Source organism: Sitophilus oryzae, unplaced genomic scaffold (assembly GCF_002938485.1).
Source record: "Sitophilus oryzae breed Bouriz unplaced genomic scaffold, Soryzae_2.0 scaffold_1583_pilon_pilon, whole genome shotgun sequence".
NCBI lineage: Eukaryota > Metazoa > Arthropoda > Insecta > Coleoptera > Curculionidae > Sitophilus > Sitophilus oryzae.
Genome location: NW_022146262.1, coordinates 896,257 through 914,352, shown reverse-complemented (window position 1 = coordinate 914,352; position 18,096 = coordinate 896,257). Strand labels below are relative to the sequence as shown.

At 32.5% G+C, this 18,096-nt stretch overlaps 1 protein-coding gene across 1 annotated transcript in view; it reads left to right on the top strand.

Moving 5' to 3' along the window:
- The first annotated feature begins 5,904 nt into the window (after window positions 1-5,904).
- LOC115879652 (sodium/hydrogen exchanger 9B2-like) overlaps window positions 5,905-18,096 on the top strand; it is a 39,708-nt gene continuing 27,516 nt past the window's right edge. The window contains exons 1-2 of the mRNA XM_030896558.1: window positions 5,905-6,101; window positions 11,287-11,400. Of these exons, the coding sequence (XP_030752418.1) occupies window positions 6,053-6,101; window positions 11,287-11,400 (163 nt within the window). The 5' untranslated portion in view covers window positions 5,905-6,052. The remainder of the gene's footprint in view (window positions 6,102-11,286; window positions 11,401-18,096) is intronic.

Here is an 18,096-nt window from a genome sequence, read left to right as displayed (position 1 = left end):
GAAATGTCACGATGTAGCTCGAATTTTGGACATCCTGTACAGGGTGTCCCATTTTTATGTGTTTTAATGGGTTTTTTTGTTTATGAGTAGAGATAAAAAGATGCGGATTTCACATAATTTTGCTACTTTTTTTGTGAATTATATATTGATATTTGTTGTAGCCCTGTTAGTTCTTGAAATAATACAGGAATAATTGGAAATTGTTGCAATCATTTGTGAGAGGTGACCCAAACTTACGTTTTTTAAATGGCATACCCAGTATATTATTTTTTTTATTTACCTTGTTATGAGCTTTATAAAAATATAATATTCTTGCACTAAAAATATCAATAAGTGCAAGTATAATAAGTGCACTAAAAATATCAATAACTCTGATTAACAGGTGCATTGAAAAGCTGCACAAGTTTGTTTTCAGTACAGTATAACACGATGGAGAGAGAAAGCAGAATTACCTGGTTAAATAAAATATATTCTTTTAAATTAGGTTGATTTATTTTAAAAAGTTGAATAATGGATTTTTTACCTTATTAATGAAAATAAGTATAGATTATATTATATTTTTAGACAGCTCATAATAAGGCAAATAAAATAAAAAAATAATATACAGACTGTCCTATTTAAAAACAATAACAACTCCCAGCGGAAAACTATCTACGCCACACTGTGGTCAATTTTGTCAAATTAGCCGGAAAAAAATATTACTGAAAATTACTTAACTTTGATTAATAACTATATCCGATTTTATATGTTAGGTATCATAAAATTACATTAATAATATAATTAATAAGAACAGGTCGTATACAGGGTGTATAATAATTAAAAACTTGGAATAGTTTCGTTATCTTTTATTTTAAATAGATTTTGGTCGCGATCATTTGCATATATGTTAGATATTTAAAAATTATCATTTTATAAGAATACTACTATGGATCTTACAGATTTTGCTAACAGTTGCTTTTAAAAAGTCAACAACCTCCAAGCGTTTAATATGGGCAATATGTCCTAAAAAATGGCCTGGACTTAACAGACGGACTAGGACGGTAAAGTTGTAGGTTTGGTAAAGTTGTCTAATGGTTTAACTATCAACTTAACTTTATTTAAAACTGAAACCTCATAAGACTTTTTTCTGCTAGTTCGTTAAAAAATGTATATTCTAATAATTTAAAAAAAAATCTAACCATATCAAAATTATTTACTCATATTTAATACTCAACAGAAGAACATTAATGTCAAAAAACATACCAACAACAATTGCTCTTTCCATTTTAGATAGTATTAATAACATATAACTTTTTGCACGGAATACGCAAATTAAAAACTTTATTCATGTGCAAATAACAAGATTATTTAGTTTAATTTGTCAACTATACTACATTTTCAATCAAAATAACAGTAAATTCGCAACGACCTTTGACATATTTGTTAACGAAATGTTCTTAGCAACTATTTCAAAGCCTACTTATGGAGTTTTTGACGCCGCTTAGCTTCATCAGATTTATTAATATTTTCCTGTTAATTTTTAAAAATTGACCACAGTGCGCCACTGGATTCTACGTAAAGTAATTCAAATTTCTAATTCGCCCTGTATTTCAGGAACTAATAGGGCTAGGACAAATCTGTGTGGCTTCTCTGGTTTCATAAAAAGTAGCAATATGATGTGAAAACCGTATATTTGTACCTCTACTTTTCTACTAATAAAATAGAAATCCTGTAAAATATACGAAAATGGGACACCCTGTACATTTAATTTTTCTGACATTTATTGGATATAAAAGAAAATGATAACCAGTTAAAGAAATTTTCGAATTTTGCATACACCCACTCGTCATTTCTAGCCATTAGCCATTCATCCTATGGATGAACGCCGACATTTTTAAATCGTTTATATCATAGAAAAATGTCTCTACGAATCCTACGTGTGTCGGCCATGGCCGGCCGCGCCGCCACAGGCATTTAAATTGCATTAATACAAATTTCCGTCCGCGATAAATAATCACGTTACAAAACGGTTTCGACTATCGCAATCGTCTGTATACTCGCACTTTTTCAAAGAGGTACATACGTCCTAAATAGTTACATATTTAGATCTATAGTGCCTACCACGTAAGGAGGTACCTATATGCTTAGGGTCGATCTACATCCCCACTATTGAATTGAATCGTGTGATTCGATTCACTAAAAAGAATCGTAATGCGCATCACTACAGTGTGTACGCTAGTTTTTAATCCGTCCTACTAGACAGGTAAAACGTTATTTGTAGATGGGGCTAAGACTATCGCATGTCGTGAGAACTGTGGTCAGGTTTTTTGATGGTCTTCCGTTTTACATGACATGCAAAACTGACCGGTAAAACTTTATGTATAGATGAGGCTTTATTGTGTGAATATTCTATTTTATTATCCTGAAGCTCATCTAGCAGCATCTAAACGAAAAATTGAATTACAAATTATTGTTAAAATACTAAACAGTTTTTAATGGGATTTTTGTACGAATTGTTTACCCTCTTGAACAATTCACACTCTTATGTATATCCTTTTCAAAAAACCCTCACTTCACATGTTTAATATAAAATTAATAATTTGTCACAATAACAATAAGAATACTTAACAGATAAAATATTTAACGTTATACAGGGTGTCCCTGTTATCTAGAGCAAATTTTGAATTTTAGGTAGCTTTAAGTTTAAAATCAAAGAAAAAAATGAAAAATCTCGAAATATCATGACTTTTTGACATCATTTTTAAAGTTGAAATTTGAGTTATAACCAAAGTCGGAAACATTGGATCTTTTCTGGGTTTTCTTTCTTGTAAATTTAATCTAGTACCTATGTTGCCATATAAAAAGGAAATACCACTCCTGCAACTCCCAGTGGACGATATGCCAAGAACGTACAACTTTGAGAAACATCTCAATGTAGTATTGAGCAATAAAAAGGATTGGAAGAGCGAAACGCTTGCCCAGCAGTTAAAAGACCATACCATAACTTGGTATACTGATGCTTCCAAAACCAATACGGGAACAGGGATCATAGTATTTGGGTCGAGAGCTAAATACTCCGAACCAATGGGCACTTACCCTAGTATCCTACAGGCAGAAATCTACGCTATCGAAAGATGCGTACAACTTATCTTAGATAGGAACTATCGGAAACAAGAAATAGCTATCTTGTCTGATAGTCAAGCAGCGTTAAAAGCGATCAACTCAGTATCAATCAATTCGAAATTGGTCAAAGAATGCATAGAGAAGCTGAATAAATTAGGCAAAGAAAACTAAAGTCCTCCTACTCTGAGTGCCTGCTCACCAAGGGATAGAAGGCAATGAAAAAGCAAATAATCTAGCTAGAAAAGGAGCGAACACTCCACTAACTGGACCAGAACCGTTCTGCTTTCCAAGTGGTAACCAACTCAAGGCGGAACTCAAGAACTTGGAAGATTCCATCCGCAACCTGGAATGGGAATCTTGCAACGGTCTAAGACACTCGAAGAAGTTTCTAAGGGCTTATGATCAAGAAAAATCACAGATCTTCCTGGGTTTAAGTAAGAACAATATTCGGATTGTCACGGGGTTTTTAACAGGACACTGTCTCCTCAATGAACACCTCAGTAGATTGAAACTAAGAAGAAACAGCGAATGCAGATTCTGTGGGGAAGATGGGGAAACACCAGTACACCTCATCACTGAGTGCGCCGAGACGACAACCATTCGTGCCATGAATTTTGGTACGACTGATATTGGAGATGGAGAACTACCCTCTATAAAACCGTCCCAGATACGGGCTTTTGTCAAAGCCCTGGGACTGTATGATGAGTTATAACTCAAGAAAGGGGGACACAATAGACCTGTAAGGTCGCAGTGATTAACCCCCTCCCACTAATTCTAATTCTAAAAAAAATGTTGCCATATTATTAAGAATTATGTTTTTTAACTAAAAATTAAACAAATTTTCATTTTTTTTTCAAAAATTTTGTCGAAAAAAACCTCTTAATCGTGTTTTTGGAGTCTGAAGGTTGCTACTAAAATAATAATACTACTCCTAAGAATATTTGCACTTATATTGACTCACCCTATAAAATTTCAGACTATTTATAGAATACCAAAAGTCGTTGGCAATATTCGAAAAAATATGTTGCTTCGTCTGCATAGGCCTCTACTAACTATTTCTTGAGTGTCTGTCACGTTACGTGCTTTTAGATAGGAATGGTCCTTTAATCGTCATTTTTGAGATGGCAGTGTGGAAAGAGTTGTTTAAAAAATCAGTTTCATTTTTAAATCTGTTGATACTGCTAATCAGGGTTGGGTAACGACGCGTAGAAAATTAATTTTTTACGTGTATGTAGAAAAGTGCGTAGAAAATGTAGAATATTAAGTAGAAAATCTATAAAATCTGAGGACAGGTACAAAATTAATTTTGTATATTTAAAATAAAGTTACAGCGATTTTTACCATCATGTTTTTGATGAAAATTGAGCTCCAGACACCGATATTAGTTTTCGTCTATCTCCTATAGAAAAGGGTGTTTCCATTTAAAAGTGTCGAATTGACCCACCCTGTACAGAGTTACAGCGACTTATTAGGCAAACTGGTGTAATAAGTCCAAAAGCTTGCTTAGTAGCCTTCTGTAATTCTTCTCTCGTCCCAATGGTTTTTATATATTAGGTCTTTTAATTTTCTTCATAAAAAAGTCGAAAGAAGTTAAATCATAGGATCTAGCAGGCTAAGATACGAGGCTTTTTCCAATCCAAGTCTCTCTAAAATCTCCGTTTAATAGTTTAGTTGTAACCATGGCGTTCTAATTTTAATTGGTAATACCAGTATAGAATGTTGATTTACCTTTTCAAAAGTCTTTAATTATGCAGATAAATAATACTATAGAATATTAAATTGTGATAAAAAATAATTAGGCAACTAGGTCAACACAAAATCAAGGCCCTCTTCGATATCTTTATATCGTTGGAAAGAGTTCAACTCTGGCATTTTTTTAAGTTCATAGCCAACTATGATTTCCATTTAAAATATTATATTTTTTATTATTTCGGACAAAAAAAAACAACTCTAGAGAAAAACTGACTACTCCACTGGATTGTGCTTAAAAAAGTGCCTTGAGAACGTTTTTACAGAATTTTATTATACCGCGAAATAAAAAAGTTATGGGTAATTTTCAAAATGGTAAAAAATTCAAAAAGACCCCGTATCTCAGTTGGCAGTGAAAATATCAACAGGAGGTTTACGCCATTAAACATGTCTCAGAAATCGAGCTCATGACACCTATGTCGGTTTTGCTCTATCTAGTCAGGAAATAGGTTGTCTCTGTTAAAACAGACCAATTTCGACCACCCTGTACATATCAATTTAAAATAATATGGAAGTTAATAGTTGAGTTTTTTTGACATACTGTATACTGTCCATTTGTTAAATAATAAATAACAATTAGAGATATCGTTATTACAGTTCAGTTTTCTAATCATCTGCTGATGATGCTAACATGGTTAGCGGAACGCGCGTCCAGTGTAAAAGTAAAAGTGTTTTGGTGTATTGTGGTGATTTAGTGTTTTATTTTGATATCGTTATTAGTTTATTTCTTATACTAATCGTTGTCATTGAAGTATTTGAAATAAATATAAACTCAAAAAAAGGCTTACAATATACAAAACTAATTTTCTACGTCTGGACATGTAAAAAATGTAGAAAATTAATTGGTGTAGAAAATTAATTTTCTACGTGTAGAAAATACGGCAGAAAATATGACATTTTCTACATAACCAACCCTGCTGCTAGTACATTCAAGTAGCTTAAAAAAATTGCGCTTTACAGTCTGTATAGTGATGACGCAGGTATCTAATTGAAAGTAGCGAAGAATATATGCGAGTATAATTTTCTTTCGGCCGTACATTGTTGTGTGTGGGCCGTTCCTAAACCATCGAAACATAATAGCGGATGGACCTGCGGTAGTCGGTGGTTGTTGTCGTGCAGTTGCGAGGTGGTTGCTTGCCCATCAGTGCCGCCGAGACGACGTTTCGCACCTGAAGGTGGTGGCGGCCTCAGTGCTACAACCATGGAACCGCCCCCGCAGATACAGATCACCCCAGCCGCCCTAGAAACAGGTAACAGCCTTTAGACACCCAAAAATTGCTACATATGAGAAAAATATCATACGATCGAAAAAAAAACGATGACAGAATTGGCTTAGAAATTTCCAAGCCAACTTGACGCCGTTTTTTTTGGTCATACGGTATACTATTAAATAAAACATACATTTCATGAAATTCACAATTTTTTTAAATGTATACAGGGTGAGTCTTAAATAAGTACAAATATTTTTATGAGTAGTGTATTTCGACCCCAGAAACACGATTATGAGGTTTTTTTCGCGAAAATTAGGAATTTTTTTAAAAAAAATTAGTAAATTTTTTTAGTTTTTTGTTAAAAAACATAATTTCATGATAATATGACAGTATAGGTAGTGGTTACAAGAAAGAAAACCCAGAAAAGATTTAGTGGTTCTCAAAATTTAAGCAAAAAATATATTTTTTTTAATTTTCAAAGTAAAATATCTTCTTTTATCGAGATCTACTAGCAGTGAAAATATTTGCTCTTATTTAAGACTCACCCTGTATAGTCCCCGGATTGTCTTTACAAGAGGAAACACTTTTTAAATATTGTCATTTTGAGAAAAATGGATTCTCTCTTGAGGAAAATGTTTGCTTGTTTTAAAATGCTTAATCCCGTTTATACATTTCCAGATTTCCATACCGTTTTAGAGAAAATTAAGAAAAACATGAAATTATGGTTGATTTTTTTTAGGTCCTAAAAATCAAAAGACATTTGTATGGTAATATAATTTCGATTTTATTCTTTAATTGGTGGTTATTATTAATTTTGATTTACTTTACATTTTTCGCTGTTGTTAAAGTATTACATTTTCCGATAACTATAATTACGCTTGTCTTAGTATTGAACTAAATAAATTTTGTGCTTCTTTAATATTTTAAAACAGCAAAAATATGACGTTAATTAAAATTTTATCAATAACAATCTAACTATATTTTTTTATTTTCTCTAAAATGGTATGGAAATTTGTAACAATATAAACTTGATTAATCATTTTGAAAAAAGGAAAAACATTTTTATGAAGAATGCATTTTCCTCAAAATCTTAATAATAAAAAAGTGTGTCCTCTTGTAAAGACAATTAGGGGACATACTGTATATTACGTTTAGTCTTTATCTGGCTAGTTTCTAGACTAACTAGATCCAATCCGTATATTTCGATGTGAAACTATTTATATTGCAAAAAATATTTTTGACTTAAAAAAAAAGTGAAATTATATGGTGAATGTAATCGATGTTCATTTCCTAGCCAACTTGACGCCGCTTTTTGCCGATCATACGGTATAACTTTTATATCTCATGTTCACTAAAATATACAGAAAGTTCTATTTAAAATAAACAAGTTATTGTGTTTAAAGCCAGTAATTATTACTTATAAATTTTTAGCCACAAGAATATTAGATATGTCTAATTGTTCAAAATTCATAAAAGTGGGTGAAATGAACTGGGTTTAATATGAAAAAATGATTCATATTTGGAGTTCATAGCCACCTACTTTAAAAAATATTTAATTACTATCGATATACTCGAATGAAAACACATATTCAAATTTCACACTAACGTGCTATACAAATTCATTTTAAAGCATCGACTAAATAAAAATAATTTAATTAATAACAGTACACAAACAGTTATTCTTGTATCTATTATAGAAAAATAAAAATATTTTTTGTAATATCTAATACAAAATGTAAAAATATCCAAAGGAAATTTGCTTTAATTTTTTTTGAGAATCAATTTTTGTCAAAACCTTTTCAGAAATGAAGTACCGTATGATCGAAAAAAAACGGCGTCAGAGATGGCTATGAAATGAAAATCGCTGACATTTTATATGTAAAATATGGGAAATATCATCGATCGTCATTTCTCAGCCAACTGGACGCCATTTTTTTCCCATCATACGGTATTTCTAATTAAAATGGTATAAGAATATAATATACCGTAGGATTAAAAAAACGGCGTCAGGGCCGTCAGGTATGGCTTGGAAATTAAGATCGTTGTCAGTTTGTTGCAAAATTATATGGGGAATGTCATCGATCGTGATTTTTACACCAACTGAACGTTTTCTTTCGAACATACGGTATATCGCCGTACAAAACATTAATAATACTCATATACAGGGTGCTACAGATTGGGGGTACGAGCATTGGTATCCCGATAACCGTAATAGCGTTGATTGGTAATAGATACGAACATGGTTAAATTGGGGCAAAGTTGCGCTTTGGGATGTTCACCAAGATACTATCAAAAAAGTTTTAAAAAGTTATTTGGATAAAACGGGTTTTATTGAAAATATATTTTATTTTATCCTCTCGTTACTTTTTAGAAAATCAAAAGCTAATTGCACTTTCTCATGGCCACTTTATTAGGGCTATCTGATAGTATTTTTATATTGTCAAATTAGCTGATAATTTGTGAGACACAGACGAATACTAGGTATCTATTACGGTTATCGAGATACCAATGCTCGTACCCCGAATTTGTAGCACCCTGTATAATAACTGTTTATATATAATAATGCTCATAAAACAAACATTGTGTTCAACTTTATATAGGTTTAAAAATACATTAAAAATTGTGTCGCTATAAAATTTATTTTTAATTAATATTTTTAATAATTCATTATTAGATTAGAATTTTCTATTAGTGTCAGGTTTTTTATGTTTCTCATTTTAAACATTCTTATGCATTTTAGTGCAAATACCATAGAGTTACGACTACTGAATAAGTCATCAAGGTAACAGGCCATATTTAACGTTAAATCAAATACGGTTTTATAGTTTATCGATCATCATACAGAGAGTTACATCACAAAGTTACAGTGTAAATCGTTGAATTTAAAGACATGCATTTAAATTATTAAATTATTTATAGGCGATCAATTAATTTTATTTGAAGCTATATAGGAAAAAAGAAACTTATGTATGATTAATATATCGTCACGAAATTTAAAAATGGAATAGTTGTGCAAACACAGACATAAATTAATAAAACAAGCCAATATACAGGGTGTTTTTGGGTGTGCTTTTTTTGTTATCCTAAATCATTAGCAGCATATCAATCAATTCAAACTTATTTACATTTATTTTACGTATTATTATACACCCTGTATAATAATACTTCGATTATTAGTCTTTTAAGAAATATATAAAAATATTTATCATTTTATCGAGAAAAAGTAGTTCTTTGATTTATTTTACGATGACTTGTAGATATATGGATTTTCTATAAAGAAGCCAATTACGTGAAATTCATTTTCTTCACTTCCAACGACAGGTTTTTGCCTAATAATAGGTTTATTTTATAAACCACACTATCAGCTCTGGAACTATAAGTAGTTTTTCAAAGGAATGCTTATCAGGAAGATTTCTATTTGGGATGTATTTGAGCATAAGCCCTTGTGGCCAAGAAGCAATTTTCCTCACAAAATAAAATTACTAGTAACATATCAATTTGGTCCGCCAACAGATACTGCTTTATTTTTCTTGATAAAATAATGAATACTTACTTATTAAACTACTTTGGATAGATTTAGGTAAATTGCTATAAATCTAAATAATAAAGTCCATAAACTAATGTCGATTTTGAAAATAGTTACTCTCACTAGAAAATTGGCATGGCGACACCAGCCATCTTGTTTGCCGTTTCGTTGCTTTTTATTCAAAATCTGAGTTAGACAGGTATAGGAAACCCTAATATAATTTAAAAGAGCATTTGCATCTGCTTCGATTTATTAAAAAAAATAGAGGGTGTTGCATTTATAATAATAACGAAGTTTTTATGTAAAATAAATATTTAAAATAGATCAGCAATTTTTCGCACTCCTGTATAAATTTAAGAAAGCAATACAAATTTTGAGTAAAGTTTATTTCTCTACCTTTAAACTCAGCACAAGAATTAATTCTGAAAAAATAATATATAGGGTATTGATAATCCTCATTTTGTTAAAGAAACAACAAATAGCGAACAAAATTGTTGTTATTAGTCCTCGAGCTTGTGTGACAAAATTACACTTTATTCAATATAATCATTTTAGAACCAGCATTATCACACCAGAGGGTACTATTATCGCATTCACTAAGCTCCCGCTACTTATTTAGCAATTTTCTGATTTAGTAACAATTTTTTTCATACTAAACTCCAACAAATCTGAATAAATTAAAATAATTGGATTAAATGATTATCACTCTGTGTTGGAATTTATGCAGGCATTTTTCACTTAATTTTTCAAATTTATTTTGATTTGTTTTTGCGCTATATTCAAAACAAAATCATTTCTTTTTTGATATAGTAAAATAATGATATAGGTACTATCTAATTAGGTGCCAATATTCGTTTCCTTTTGGTCACAATTAGCAACAAATTGCACCAATGCAATGTTAATAAATCCGCATAAAAAACAAACTTGACACAACAATGTCATTTAGGAAACAAAAAAATTAATAAAATACCATACTAGCGAAAAAAAAACGGTGTCAAAGAAGGATGGGAATGGGAACTGACGATAATTTTGGCGAGGTCAAGCCCTAGACCCTTATTTTTAATGGCGCTTACTGCCCGTTGGTCTTAAGAAGTTTGTAATTTATTTTTGATGAGTAAAAAATTCGAGAAAACAATTTTTTGGAAATAGATTTGTTGTCTATCCTTTTTTAATCTTTCTGTAATTAATGCTAATTATTGACAAATTTTATGTCCACATTTTTAGTTAATGATTTCTAAATATTGACATTGTCATTTCTCAGCCGTCTTTGACTCAGTTTCTTTTCAATCAAACATTATCTTACAATTGTTTTCAATTTTGTTTGCTGATGATTCTGACAGCAATTTTATGTTTTAAAAGGACAACAGGACTTGATAATAATAGATAAAAAAATATATTGGGGCATTGGCTGTTACTTTTGTAATATTTTAAAATTGTTTATTATTTATATTATATGTTATTATAAAACGTTATATTTGTACTTCCTCAACAGTCTAGACCAATACCTTTGAAATAAATATAAACAATCTTTTTGGAAATTATTTATTGAAAACCAGTTGTTGCATACTCGTGTTACCATTTTAACTAGGTGTTACCATTTTAACTCTGTTACCAGTTTACTAGGAGAAAATTTGAAAACTGTTGTTAGAGTCCGAACAGTTTTTGTTTTTGTCCATACTTTAACTGTAATTATATTAGTTTCAGAAAAAGTATCGAGGAAAGTCAGCATTGCTGATGACGACGATAAAAACACTCACGCCGAAGTGTCAAAGCTACACAGCATTTTAAAAGAACGAACTAGTTCAGAAGATGGTAAATTAAAAGCTACTTTCTATTTAATTGACTTTGGTGATATAAATAATCACTTTTGATTAATCTAGACATTTGTATGTACACATACTATATAATAATACTAGAAAATAGCTTAAAATTCTTCAATATGTATGTTTAAAAAAATTACACACCAATAATATATGTACGATAAAATAAAATTGACTTTACACATAAATTACACATTTAGTTCCAGGATATTGCTTGTTAACTAAAGACTCGTTGTTTATAGAGCTCCTCAAAAACGATGAAATGTAGTTTTTAACGTTAAGGCTTCTCTAATATTGTTGGGTATGAACGTAGAATGAGTGAGGAGAGGGTTTAATCACTGTGACCTTAAGGATCTATTGTGTAACAACAATAACTCCTTCATTACAGTTGAGGGTTGGAACCCTTAGTGTTACACAGCAAAATAAAATACTAAATCACCACAATACACCAAAACACTTTTACTTTTACACTGGACGCGCGTTTCGCTAACAATGTTAGTATCATCAGCAGATGACTAAAAACCCAAACTACTGAAAAATGATATTTGAATTTTATTGTTGATAGAATCCTCGACGTATCCCTCGGCCACTGTCGAAGATTTCCACCCTCCGTGACGCTTCAAACTAAATATATCACCCCCTGCATTAGCAAGGAGTGTGGCTGAAGTTCTCCGGGAACAATGCACAGTGTAGCACAGTGTGGCAGCTTCAAGTGTTTTGCTATCATGCTAGGCATCTTAGTAATAAAATTTATGCCGACCACTTGGTTAACACATCTTTTATTTTGATATTTTAAAAACAATCTGCGACTGGTAGCATTTCATGGACGAAGAGCTGCGTATCTTCGGTAAATCTCAATATAATTAAAATTTGACACTGTAAAGTCTCTGTCTATGATTGTTTTTGTATCGGGTACTTTAACAATCAAAATTGAATCTTTATCATCTATGTTATCGACCGTCATTTTAGTGAGTTCCTCACGGCGGCAAGCACCAGAAATGCCAAGTATTAAAACGACCCAAAAGGAAATCGATGACGATGTTCAGTAATAAAAAAACATATTCCAAGCTCACGCTTTTTTTTCGAAGCAATAATATAATAATAATAATTTTTAGGGATATCACGATTTTAATGTTTGTAGAAAAAATGTTGTTTGCAACTCGTGCGCGAACTACTTTGGTGATCTCGACTAATTTGTCTACTCGGCTACGCCTCGTTAAAAAATTCAAGTAGCAATCGCCAAAGTAGCACTTTGCGCACTATATACAAAAATAACTATTAACGCTTCGTGTTGAAGGAATTCGCTCGAAAATTTCTGGCAACACTGCCACCAAGGCTCTCTTTTTCGAGGAGTGCTTTTGCTTCCTCTGGAGCAAGTTCTTCGTGGAGCAGACGGAGGTATCTCCGTACTTCTGCTCCACTAAGACCTACTCTCAACGGATTGTCTAGATGTCTAGCCTGCCTGGTTGACCCAGGCCTGGTAGACGAAACGGTAGCTTGAGAAAATATCTCAATGACCTGAATGTATTTATTTATTGTTATTATAAAAAATTGAGCCTAATTTTATTTTATCGTACAGAAAATATTTGTTTAATAACAAGCACAATCGAAATTAAATGTGTTAACTTATTATACATGTGTATTTCCAAAAATTGGTCTTAATTTTTATGAGTAAACACATTTGTATATTTTATTAACACCTCCATTCATACAAAAAGAAGGTATATATTGGTTTTGGCTGAGAAATCATGTGTGTTTATTGTTATAATTGTTATAACTACATTTAATTGAGGTCGCGTCCCGTGATCGGTTTGTGGTGCGACATTTAACACAAAAGCACGAAAAAGTGTGACCTTAATAACCTAAGACAAATTTTATTAAGTAACCCATTAAATTTAATTTGATAAATAAACCGTGTAATGCTAGTCGGTGTCGGTGTAATGGATTGTAAAGGACTAGTGGCCGTTTTATTTTCAAATACGCGATTATCCTCTCACATGACCTGTTTTTTTTATAAAAATTTGTTGAAATGGGTTACTATGACGGTTGAAAAAAATATCTAGTTTTAGATTTAAACAAAGCATATGTTTGAAAACTTGAATTTTTTTAGTTTTAATTTCTTGAAAAAAACCTGATCGCCATTGGAAGAAATTTCACAAAATAAAAAAATTGTGTGTGCACTAAGTGCATATATCTCGGCATATATGAAGTGAAACTTTTTCTTACTTCCATCTGTTTGTCTATCCGTCTACCCATCTGTTCGTCTGAGCATTTCATTCGAGTGCCTCCATCCACGTGCTTAGTTTGGTTCCAACCGACCCATAATTACGAAAAATCCTGATGACTTCGTCCATTTAGAAGCATATCGGTTCAAAACGTCGAGGGTCTTGTAGCCCGTCCCCAATTATGCCGAAATCGACCCACATTTTTCTTCAATATGAAATCCTTAGCCTCACCCTGTCATTTGTAAAATTTGGTTGCGATCGGACGACATCAACTTTTGACGTTTCTTACCATGGGGTTTGATGATGGGGTTTCGTAGTGTACGAAACGTCGTCAAAATATCATGAAAAGATGGAGCTCTTCGAGCTCTGAGATGGCGATTTTTAAATCACAGCGACTGCAACATGCGATTGCGATTTTAATATTTAAATATTGTACTAGGCAGTGGCGGATCTAGGGTAAAATACGTCGTGGGCAAAGACAAAATTTGGCGCCTCCACATTTCAAAAATTGTATAGACACCCCCCCCAAATAAAAAATATAATATGAAAAAATATTTCAAACGTTATATTACTTGAAACATAAATAAAAACAAAACAAAAGAACATATTTAGTACTTATGCAGTCATGCAACCCTGCGAAGATCACGAAAATACCTGCTTACTACAAAATATTGCACGAAATGGGCTCTTTCACAAAAAATAAAATACCCAATTCAGGGACAAAATCTGAAATAGAAGACTATTTTCAGTATATTTATCCAAAAAAAATAGTTCCATGACATTGAATAATTTTTTATAGGCCCTCAAAATTGCTTTAATTTGAAATAATTTTAAAGTGCCAATTGATGACGTATGAAAAATACGCCCAATCACATTGCAGAACCGTGCTCGTGCGCCAGCCAACAACCGGCAATATTGCAATTTGATTTGACCAGCACCACTTCAACTCAAGGCTAATCAACATGATATGGTCAAGGCAAATATGGCGGCGAAGGTAGCGCATTATTAAATTGTTTACCTTTAATCTGAAAAGCCGGTAGTGGTTTCTCGTTCCGATTGCATACCAGAAATAATTAATTATCTCTAGTTTGTTGTGCTTCTGCAACACGTTTGTTTAGTTCTTAGTGTTCAGTGCATGGTGTGATCAGAAAATTGTGATAAAATAACAGTGTAATAAAAATCCAAACCGGACATTCCACATAGGGAACTGCAAACTTTTGTGCTTGTCGTACTCCTCTATTATTAATTATTTTAAGGTAAGAACTAGAAGTATCTATCAAGATATTACACCTAAATGAGTAAAAAGCCTTCGCCGCCAGTCTGCATAGTACTTTATAATGGTTACTTACAATAATCAAAAGATAGGTATTAACCCAGATACTGCCAAAACTTTTTTTTTCGAAAAATTTATTCAGATTTTAAATTTTAGTCCTAAGGATAAACAAAAATTGATATTTTAAGTAAATTTTGGATTTTACCATTGTGTTTTTTCTAAAACCGGTGTTCTTTTAAAAGAACGGTGGCAAAATATTACTATTTGAAAGAAAAACAAACAAATTTTAAAGATAGGGTTTATTATGTTACCTATATATTTTTAAACGAAAAAATTACAATGTATGACAGCTAAGAAAGCAATTTTTAGGGTGCAAAGTAATGGAACATTTTTGACAAAAAAAATTACAATTTTTATGACATACATTACATCGGGTCTGTTTTTCCTGATACACAACCAAATGATCTAGTCTATCATATCTAGATGTTTCATGAAGATTTGCGGACTGACGGCTGGGACCTCTTTTTGTTGTTTTTTTATATGTCTCCAAAATTGAAGTTGCCACTGATTGTCTAAATCTTAGATGATCTTTTTTTCCGCCTCCAATTCGATATATCTGCCAAGCATTTTGTTCGGCCATGTCTAGACAGTGAGATATTAGTGGAAAATACCACTTTTTACCTCTTATTTGAGTTCGATAGAGGCTAATATTTTGATCCGCCCTGTCAACCCCACCCATGTTCTCATTATACTTTTTTATTACATGTGGTTGCGGTACGTAAATCGTTTTTATCTCTTTCTGGGAAAATCTTTTTACTGGGAGGGTGGGCATTATTTTGGTGTGATTTGAAGCAATCGTTACTACGCTATTATCGCACCACTTGCATAAAATTATAGAATTCGTATCAGAAGATACAAATTCTAATGCACCGCGTTCCTTTTTCTTCAACACTGAGGAGTGAGATAAAGGAGAGTCTTTACCGACGCGATTTTCTCTTATTGTGCCCGTACCTTTCAGACCCATATTTTTGAGCTCTTCGAGTAAATGAAGGGATGTAAAAAAGTTATCGAAAAATAAATGAAAAGGGACAGCCTTAGTGTACTTTTTTTGAAGTACTTCTGCAAATTCTAGCACCACTGTTGCACCTAGGCCAAGATCTTTATACCTACCCGAAAGGACGGTGGTTGAACCCTGATAGGGTTCAAACCATTCAATATACCCTGCAACAGTTGTTTCCACCCACAATTTATAGCCCCATCTAATTGGCTTTCCTTTTATAAATTGTTTCGAACCATGATGCCCAAAATATGGTACCATCGATTCATCGACGCTGTGCGACTCTTCACATGGTGACATATCTATAAATTTTTTACTGAGGACATCAAAAAGAGGTCGTAGTTTGGCAAATTTATCATTAGCGGATAAGTCAGCATTTTTACAACAATGAATATTTTGCATTATAAAATTAAACCTATTTCTAGATATCGCTTCACAAACCAAGATACTATTAGTGTCTCGAGAATTTTCCCAATACATCGACCTTCTTGGGTGGGAAGAATAGCCACTGAGTAGCAAAACACCCAAAAAACAGCGAATCTCGTCGTCAGTAATATCTCCAGTACGGTTATGTGAATTAGCATACATATTTGAGTACTTTACCAGCATCCCGATGACTTCATTATCAAAAAATAGGAAAAATGCATCAAGAGGAGTGTAGAGCTGTCTTGGTCCGTATGTTGGAAGGAAAGAAGGCATATCGGAGTCGATATCCTTATTATCCCATTTATAAGTTCGTGTTTTCTTTAGGACTCTGCTTCCAATAATCCTTGACCCAAAAGTGGACAATGGCAAGTCATCCTCACTATCAGAAGTGTCTGTTATTACAGAGACACTAGCGTCTCCGGTATCGTCCTGCGAAACTTCAGCTTCGGCACGTAACTGACGCCCTGGAAGATTACACATTTGCACGTTCTCTTCGTCCCCAGAGTCCTCATCAGTGTTATCGTCATTTGCGTTCTCTGGAGGAAATATGATGATATTATTGTGTGGGTCTTTATCCAAAGCCTCAACTTCCTCCAGTAATTCATGTAACGTCAGAGGCTTATTCCAATACCTAATAGAAAAAATAGTTGAATATAGTTGATTTTGCCATTGTTCTTTAAAAAAAACAGGCGAGTTATTAGGCGTACAATTTGTTTGGCGTCATTTATTATAACCCCACTCCTATTTCTACATTTAATTTATACCTATTTTTGTCAACTTTGATAACATATTTTGCATATAGAAGTAAAACAGGACAAATTGTTCATACCTTCTAGTATCCATGTCATATCACAATTTATTATAGCAAATATAAAATCAATTTTTCAATAAAGTTGATCGAAATCACGAAAACGGCCGGTTAAAACACGAACTGATTATTACTGCTTAAAACATACTGGTGGCGTCATCTATGATTAAATAGTGGTGTTTCAGTAAATAGGAAACCTGTAATGTGTCTTTTAAAAGAACGGTGGCAATATCTGGGTTAAAGGGTAGGTATTAACATTTTATTGTAGCATGCCTTTTACATGCTCTGTTCCAAATTGTCACGGGAATTATAGAGGGGGTCCCAAGGTTTCTGCTTTTATATTCTTCAAAAACGACGAGCTTCGTAAAAAATGGTTGACGGCTATTAAAAGAGATAATTTCACTCCTACTAGTAGTTCTCGGGTAAGAAGTGCTTTAAATATGCCTCAAAAAGGCCAAAGGCCAAATCCTCTGTTACCCTAATGAGGATGTAGTTATGGCTACTGCTTACACTTACCTCACTATATGTAAAATATTGGAAGAAGAATCAAGCTTTTTAGATCAAAAAGATCACAGAAAGATATTGACAACATTGACATTTGAAAATATAAATGGCCTGGATGTAAGTCTTTTTTTAGGTCACAATTGCCCCTCACATATGTCAGAATTTATTATTAAATCCATATTGTTTGGAATATCCAATAATGTATTGAAGAACTATGCAAAAAAAGGAATGACGTCTTTACCACAAAGACAATGCCCTATGTAAAGAGAAAGAGTAAAGAAAACTAAGCTAAGCGTAAGTTTTACTTACGAACCCCCAAAAAGGTATTTAGTTTTTTTTTTCTATATAAAATCTTGAAACACATATTTTATATATTTTATTTTTTTATAATCCTC